Raw genomic sequence first — 8,976 nt, 5'->3', positions numbered from 1 at the left:
CCAACAAATCGTGGTTCCTACACGAGTGCCCGCCTACCCGAAAATAGTTGAAGGAAAACTGCTGCACTCAATAGGACACTGACTTTATGGACACAGTGACATTACCCACAGCACGGGCTATTTACAGAGATATGGTTCATATCTGCTCACACCACATTGAAATTAAGCTCATTTCAATATGAAGGCACAGACCACAAAGTGTCAGTAATCCATATCCAGAGGCCAAAATCTTAACAAAATGAAAACTAGTCCAGACTGAAAAGGGCGGCACGCTCATTAAGAGCCCGTGACATTACCCTGATGATGGCCTCATTTTTCAGATCTTGTTAGGATCTAAATTCTATTTTTTTTTTGTGGAAACAGAGCTTTCCTCCTTTAGCTGTTGGATGCTGCTAGGTTTGTCACAGTGCCATCCATAACTTGCAGCTGGCAATGCTGAAAACACATGCTTTGATAAATATACACAGTTTCTTCCCTTTTGGAAGATGTATCGGATCTGACCGCATCAAGTTTTTCTCACACTTCATGATGGCACAACATCTTTGCTCTCTGCAGCCAATTTTTCACTAGTTAACATGCTGACACAAGCACTTTTTTGAAAGGATGCATGCCTCAGTTGATGATAGAACAGATGGGCCTCTTTAAAATAACCTCTTTGAGTTTTAGATAAGATAAAAGATGTAACAACAGCCTGTCCAAACATTCTGTAGTATATAAAAATAAAATTTGTGTCATGATGACAGCGATTTTATTTAAATTGAGTGGGATAAGCTGGTATAGCTTTCTCTTCTGTCCAATGCATCATTTGTAAGTTCGCTCCGTGAGCCACGTGTTCGCGTTGGACCCGCTGCCCCTGCAGCAGCCCAATGCATTTATAATTTACTATCACACGCACACACATACACATTCATAATTTACTGTGGGAATGTTCTTAACGCATGGCTCAACACAGGCGCCCAAATACACCCCGGAGAAGACACAGGCATGGGGAAAAGTGGGTTAGACTCCTACTCAAACTCTCTCACACTAAAACATCAAACTATGTTGACATATTTTAACATTACCTCATGTTTTCACACAAATCTTTCCACCAATAAAGGTACATAAATGCTCATTTACACACACACACACACACACACACACACACACACACACACACACACACACACACACACACACACACACACACACACACACACACACACACACACACAGAGGCACGCACACGTCCCTCTGCATGCCATTCAGAATCTTGTCATGCTGGCCTCAGTATTTGGACGAGACAGTCGGGCCAGTTCATCAGCAGCACACTGCTGTCCATAATGGAGGAGATCTGGGAAAAGGCTTTATGAAATGTAGGCCAAGTTAGTCACCAAGAAAAGCAAGTGAGTAAAAGTCCCAAAGTTCAGAAATAGAGACGCTGCGAGGCAGTAGAGGCTCCATTATTAACAGAAACCAAAGAAAATGTGATAATGTTCTGTATTTTCATCCCCCATTTTAAATTAGGCATGGCCTTTTAGGCTGAAACAGGACTTCTCTGAGAGTCTCTCAGCACACAATACCTCTGATCCTCAGCTGATACCTGAATTAAGTAGAGTAAGCTGATAATTGTAAAGGCTGTATAGGTTAAACTGAATTAATGTTGCCTAGGTTGACTAATTAGATCAGCTATTGATTTTTCAAAGAAATGAACAAAACACACTTATTTTAGAAGCTTAGCTGAGAAGGACAGATACTTTTAAAAAGTTTTGTATTGGCACCTTCTTCTCCGCCTATCAAATGATGTGCTTTTCTTCCTGGAGCCATTTCTCCCATTATATGTACCAGAGAATTACAACATCTTTATGGTCCCATTTAAAATTGCATTATCTCCATACTCTCACACATGCTGTTTAGACGCAGCATGTTCCTCCATGGATGTGATTGGATGGTGATATGACAGTTTAAATGTCATCAGACTTTATAGGCTAGACTTCATATTTACAAACCAGGTAATTCCCACTTGAGCTCACTTACCGCTGAAGCACATCCTCTGAGGAGTTTGTCTATATATAGGCATATTATCTGCCAGCATGTATGGATTCACAGGAATTACATTAATGAATAAATTACCTTCAAAGAGATGTGAAACTGCACTGCACGGGAGGAAGACGGGGCAGGGAAGCGAGGAAAAAAAGAAAAGAGCGTAGATGGATGTTTTATTAGGAGGAGAGTGGAGTGAGATGGGAGGGATGCGAAAGGAGTGAAAGAGGAACAGGGGAAGGAGCAGGGTCCTAATGGGAGGATGTCGTCATTCTCTCCCTTTAGTGGGAGAGCTGAGGATTTGTGGGAGGAGGAGAGGGGAGATGCCACAGTAGAGGAAATGGACTTGATGGGCCATTGGGTGCAGAAAACCGAGAGATGGTCTTAAAAATGTAGGTGCGGGAGGGCATGGATGCATGGCAGTGTTTGTGTGTCGGACGTGCATGTCTATTACGCCCTTCGTTGTGCAGTTGTGTACAGCTCACAGACCTCAAGTGGGGGTGGGGGGGGATAAATGACCACAACATAGTTTGGTTTCTTGTGGAAACCTCCAGTGATGTCATGTGATTGGTCTTATTTGAGGGTTTACTAGTATTGTAGCGGTGAAATAACATGTTTGTGTTAACTGTTAGGTCTGTCTCACTCGCCTCAGTTTATTCTCCCGTGTTTATGTTTTTGTTTACACCACCGTATCCAATAACAGCGCATCGAGGAGCTTTCACTGATCTGTTTATTTGGAGCACCAAATGGTTTTAGATGATGTTAGAGGTTCATGGCTCAACCGAGTGATGATTCACTTAGCTTCACTTTTGTCTTTAATTCGCTGATGTTCTTCTTCAGCCCGTATTCAAAGTCTCTCAAGTGGAAACAGATTTTATATTGCTCACTTTTTTGTAACCTGCTCCAAAGACTACACTTTTGAATGAGGTCAGGTTTTGTTCAATGTAAAGAAAAAACTCTCATTGGTTGATGGCTTAATGTAGCTTGCAATGGAAGGTGAGAGGAAACGATTAGAGGGAAGGAGAAGATGTGACAGAAGGTTTAAGGCTCACTTTCTGCTGAGTTTTGTTAAACTAAATGTTACATTGTCAACCTGTGCTAAAAGTATGTAAAAGTTAAAGTATTCTACATACCTGCATCCACTATGTGCTGCATTTAACATACTATACATTTAAGTGTGTAGAATGTATTGTTCATAATTTACATCTAAACTTAAGTTGCTCTTCTTATCAAAAGCATTCAGTGGAATTGGCTGACAAGGACTTTCTGTTTTGCTGGTCTGTTGTCCATCACATTGTTTCTAAATGTCCTCTGACCAGGCTGCTGGTATGTGACGGGCCCATACTGACTCAAATACCTGGATATCGCTGACAATGGGCTAATCTTCTATTGGATACCATTAATTCAATAAATAACAATTCACAACATTATTATGAGTATTATTTTATGGGATTTGTCGACAAATCCCATAAAAAGCCCAAAACAAGTTATCAATTGATAATATTAGCAAGAGCCATAGTCCTTCCTTGATGAACATGAACTATTAGTAACGCATAAGTGAGCCATACTCTGAGTGACATGTTCCTCCATTATGTTGTTGTTTTGTTTATTTAAATTTTCTTTTAATCCACAGCTGGAAATATTCCACATCACAAGCACTATTTACCCTATTTACCCACTATTTAGGTGTAAATGACAGGAATATTTTAGCCTTTTTTAAATCAAGCTAAATATTTGTGACCTGTTTGTGTCTGCAGTAGTAAAGAACGGGTTTGGGGCCGAGTGCTGGCTTGAAAAACAGAGAATGAAGCCGGCCTCGCCCTTTAAAGAATCTGGCTGCAGCTGGCCCTCGTCGGTCTGTTTGGTGCTGACAGTTTGCTCTGGTCTGTGTTTACAGAAGTGCATCTATTGTCGTAAGCGCTGCTCGGGGAAGCGGCAGGCAGGTGCTTGTATCCAGTGCTCATGTGGCCGGTGTCCCACCTCCTTTCATGTGACCTGTGCCCATGCTGCCGGTGTATTCATGGAGCCGGATGATTGGCCGTATGTCGTGTCAATCACCTGCCATAGACATCAGTCGCGGAGTTCGTCAGCTGTAAGTTATAGGACGGGTGCTTCCTAGAGCTGTTATGAACTAGGCTGTGCTCAGTTAGAGAGGACATGGCAATGTGTTCGCTCTTTGAGATCAAACTTTTACTTCCTAAAAAAAGATTAACGGGAATAATTGGTTCTAGCGTAGACACCAGATGATTGGTGTAACTCCCATGCAGCATAGCAGAGGCGGGCATGTGAATGTTGGTCACATTTTTTTTCAAAATACATGTAAGTAGAGTAAAAGGGGGTGGTTTAGTGTAGGGATATAAATCTGCATATTGACTGAGTGTGCTTGTACGGTAGTCTAATTGCTGCTCTCGGTCTATACTAGAAGCAGCGAGCGTGCCAAGCGCCTATCTCCCTGGGCCAGACGGTAATCTCCAAACACAAGAACCTGCGCTACTACAGCTCTAAGGTCACCGAGATAACCTCCCAGATGTTCTACGAGGTCATGTTCGATGACGGCTCCTTCTCCAACGATACCTACCCCGAGGATATAGTGGTGAGAATATGTTTAATTAGAGACGTGCTCACAAGGTCATATCCGATATTATAACCCCTCTCATTTGAAAGGAACTTCTTTCTAGCTGAGAGGGATTATTGATTCTCACATGGTCATCGCATGAGTGATTACCTTCACATGTGTTTTACACTCTAACCGTAACGTGTGCATCTACAAAACCGATGTAATCAAGAGTCATTTTGAATCATTTTCTCACTATAAACCTTCCACGAGACATGATGGATTTGTGAAGAGGCTATTCATATTATATTATGAATATCATGGGACTGCTGAGTTGTCATGGCAGCGGCAAATAATCACTCACATGGCCTTCTGATGAGTTTAAATCCATTGATTTGTTCAAGTGATTATGCTAATGACCAAGTCCCACTTGGTGAGCTTAACACGGTTAAAGAGAAGTAGCTGTGGCAGAGACACAACCACACACTTGCATGTATTACTGTATTAGTGAGGACATTCCACTCAATTGCATTCAATCTTCTTCCTTCAGATGTGCAGTGAATTAATTCTTACCCTAAAACCCTTAGATGCAACGTTGAATAGCATCCTTAGAATCTGGAGACTATTATGATGCTGAAGAAATATTGTAGGTACATGTTTTGAACATCATTCAATAAAGTTTGATTCATCGTTGTCGTAGCTTCTAACCAACTGGCTGTTGGATGAATATAAAAAACACCTCCCCTTGTGTATCGTTTCGTGGAAAATCTTGCTGCGTTTTAGAAAGACTGCAAAGTTTCTTTCACGGAAGCCATTTTGACAAGTCATAGCCGGGTAAACACGGGCGTGATTGACCAAATGAATTATGGTCCCATTCTATTTAGTGTGTCACAGCCGTTTGAGTGAGACTGCACACACAATACCAGGACCTAAATGGAAAAGGGCCATAATTAATTATTTATTACACCTGTTATTACCCTGCGTGCTATGAATCAACAAAACGGGCCAACGCCAGCTAGCTCAATGACTCAAACTCGCACGCTAAGATACTAGAGCTATAAGCAATGCCAAACCAAGACTCTTCTTGGACCACAGTCCTCGCTGGCGTTTCATCACATTTTGACATTTTGACACGCACTCTTACTTGGACCAACCATTATTCTCCTGTGTCTTTAGAGCAGAGACTGTATGAACTCGGGTCCTCCAGAAGTGGGGGAAGCTGTTCAGGTGAAGTGGCCTGATGGGCTGTTCTATGGTGCCAAATACCTGGGATCCAACGTATCGTACATGTATCAGGTACACGCAAACGTACTGCACTATAGACATACGCGACAAATGGTAAATGTACACGAAAGACATATGAGCTGTTTTTTTGCAGATGTAATCATTTTTTTGGTGAATGTTGAATTATATCGCAAGCTCAGTTGAGGGTCAAAGCGAGACAGCAGTGGAACTTGGAGAACTCCGGCAACGTCGCCGCTATCGTGACTCCTCTGACGTCGTCAAAAGTCTTCTGGTCGATGTGTGGAGAGAGAGAGAGAGAGAGAGAGAGAGAGAGAGAGAGAGAGAGAGAGAGAGAGAGAGAGAGAGAGAGAGAGAGAGAGAGAGAGAGAGAGAGAGAGAGAGAGAGAGAGAGAGAGAGAGAGAGACTTGAGGTTGAGGGAGGTGCTGAAGTCATGGCGACTAAAGAGGAGGAGATGGAAGGTGATGGGAGGATGAACAGAGATAGAGAAGGCAAAAGCTATGCAGACGCAGATGGGAAGAGATGGAGAGAGTGAGAAGAGGAGGAGAAAAAGGAGGTGACAATCTGCATTATTCAAACTAAATGAAATATTCACCAAGCGAAGTCATGCGGCTTCCACTTAAGGCTTTATTTAGTCGAGCTGGGCGTCAACCATTAGTTATGCACAAATGCATCTGTGACGCAGACACTCAGTTTAAGATGGGTCAGATTTAAAAAAAAAAAAGAAAAAAAAGAAAAAAGCTGAACAAGAACTTTCCATTGTCAAGGTGTGCTGAGCTAGGAAATAGTTCTAAGCTGGGTTTACTTCAACATCTACACGTCGATCAAACTCTTGAATTTCTTGAGTAGAAAACATTTGATTGTGAGCGCAGAGGTAACATGAAAACAACGTTGTCTTGTTTTTTTAATCAGTCACACTTCAGAGTCAGAGTTGGTAATGTTTCATCATTTAGACTTGAAAAAGTTTTTCTTTGTAATTTCTGATGAAATAGATATTGATTCATTTACTTTAGATCTGAGACATGTTTTATATTATATAAACGATATTGTATTTGTGTTGTTACTATAAGAGCTGATTATTTTCATGTCATCTCAGGTGGAGTTTGAGGACGGGTCTCAGGTGCTGGCAAAAAGAGAAGACGTCTATACTTTAGATGAAGACCTGCCTAAAAAGGTGAAACGTAGACTTGTAAGTATTAGACTTACTGGGCAACACATGAACTGTAAACCATAAGTTTGATACTTGTAATGGCATGACGGTTAAACACTTTTGCCACCTGGAGCACTTTGTTTACTCATCGGCGTTTTCTCTTGGCTCGTCTTTCTAGTCCACTGCTTCAAGCATGCGTTTCCAGGACGCCTTCTTCACCACGCAGGGCGAGAGGAAACGACAGAGAACACCCAATTCACGCTTTCAGAAAGACTATGTGGCCCTGCCAGGCCTCCGTACTACTGCCAAAAGCACATGGGAGCAACGCAGCCACAAAGGAAAATAAAGTCATGGACAAGGATCAATGACAAACGAATGCACTGACTAACCAGTGGATGTAGAGGAGGGGGCTGTTTGTGTGCGAGTGTATGTGCGACTATGCTTGTGTTGAAGCGTTTTGGATCTATATCCATCTCAACTGTTGCCCACACAGGAACGGGTGACTCGGGTTAGATGGATGTTGACTAGCGACAGCTTGTACATTATACAACAGCGATTGTGACTTGTGGCTGGAGAAGAACAGAACAGCTGGACTCTCATAGAATTATGGGATTGAATGGGTTAACGAAAGGCGTCGTCGCCTCGGCTGCCTCGTGCTTTCACATCCGTCAGGGAAAATAAACGTGACTTACATTTGTCACATCACCCTTTTTTTTATTTTTGCTTTTTTTTTTTTTTAAATAAATGACAAAACAAACTTTTTTCTTTGTACATGGACAATTCAAAGGGGAGATTTTTTTCTAAATAGCTTGCCCATGGTAGCTTTTTGTGGGTCTGTTATTTCCAGATTTGATTTAGAATATTTATGCACTTTGCTTGTAGTATTTTCCCTCATGTCTTAGTGTTTCTCCCCGCATGTTAAATGTCCTAACTGCTCCTGCTGGAGTCCAATGACACCACAATGGCTTCCTTGCTGCATGATATTTCATCCATATGGACGGAAATCTATTAACTGTGTAATTTGTTATTGAAAAATGAATCATTGCTGAGTTTAAAAGAAACCAAATATTGACCACATGTTAATCGCTCCCGAAGGGGAAAGATTCAGACAGGAAGCCATGACTTTGGGTTGGATTCTGTGCACTATTAACGTGAAATGCTACTGTCTATTGAATGAAAACACATTGTTGAAATTATTTAAAATTTGTATTTATTTTTGGCTTGCTATAGTTAAACTATTGCTAACTGCTGTAATGAAAACAATAAAAAGATGTTTTTTTTTAAATTAAATTGTCATTTTATTTCAAGTAAATTCAACAGCTGCTGTTATGCTTTCACATCACTGATGGGGGGGATTTAAAGCTGCTGACCCTCCCCACCTCATGGTCATTATCTTTCTGGACTTATCGAGAGAGAGAGAGAGAGAGAGAGAGAGAGAGAGAGAGAGAGAGAGAGATCGAGAGAGAGATCGAGAGAGAGAGAGAGAGAGAGAGAGAGAGAGAGAGAGAGAGAGAGAGAGAGAGAGAGAGAGAGAGAGAGAGAGAGAGAGAGAATCAGACTTACTACCTCACCCCCAGTGATCGCACCAATGACTGCGGTGTCGTCAGCAAATTTCAGGATATTGTCCTTGTGAGGTAGTTTTAGGTGTATAGTATCTTAAGTGGCCGTGGCGAGGTTTCAAAGAGCTTTGTACTCTCATGGAAACCATGTCACAGCCGGCCTCAGATGGCTCTTTGTCATACTGATGCCAAAGAAAGAAGACGATGACAATGTTAAGAAAACACAGCGTTTAAATGTATGTATTGAAATGTAAATTTGAGATACTGGTATTTGCATTTCATGCAACTTGTTTTTTTTTTGTTTTTTTTAATATACATACTATACTATGAATTATCTATGAGTAATTTAGATTTTTTTTTGACGTACTATACTATGAATTTTTTTATGATTTTTCATTATGACATACTATAAATGGTAAATTGACTGTACTTGTATTACGCTTTTCTA

General features: G+C 41.3%; 1 protein-coding gene across 6 annotated transcripts in view; it reads left to right on the top strand.

Moving 5' to 3' along the window:
• kdm4c (lysine (K)-specific demethylase 4C) overlaps positions 1-8,259 on the top strand; it is a 26,557-nt gene extending 18,298 nt beyond the window's left edge. For 2 of the 6 annotated variants that reach the window (XM_068727795.1, XM_068727793.1), the window contains exons 18-22: positions 3,920-4,114; positions 4,445-4,615; positions 5,753-5,872; positions 6,916-7,008; positions 7,148-8,259. In XM_068727795.1, coding sequence (XP_068583896.1) covers positions 3,920-4,114; positions 4,445-4,615; positions 5,753-5,872; positions 6,916-7,008; positions 7,148-7,315 — 747 coding nt within the window. In that variant the 3' untranslated portion in view covers positions 7,316-8,259. The remainder of the gene's footprint in view (positions 1-3,919; positions 4,115-4,444; positions 4,616-5,752; positions 5,873-6,915; positions 7,009-7,147) is intronic. The other 4 variants (XM_068727794.1, XM_068727796.1, XM_068727799.1 and 1 more) reach the window with 4 other exon arrangements.
• The last annotated feature ends 717 nt before the right edge of the window (positions 8,260-8,976 follow it).

The sequence above is a fragment of the Cebidichthys violaceus genome, unplaced genomic scaffold (assembly GCF_023349555.1).
Source record: "Cebidichthys violaceus isolate CVI_PGR_0920_01 unplaced genomic scaffold, fCebVio1.0.p SCAF_4, whole genome shotgun sequence".
Taxonomy (NCBI): domain Eukaryota; kingdom Metazoa; phylum Chordata; class Actinopteri; order Perciformes; family Stichaeidae; genus Cebidichthys; species Cebidichthys violaceus.
This window is presented reverse-complemented; position numbering and strand designations above follow the sequence as displayed.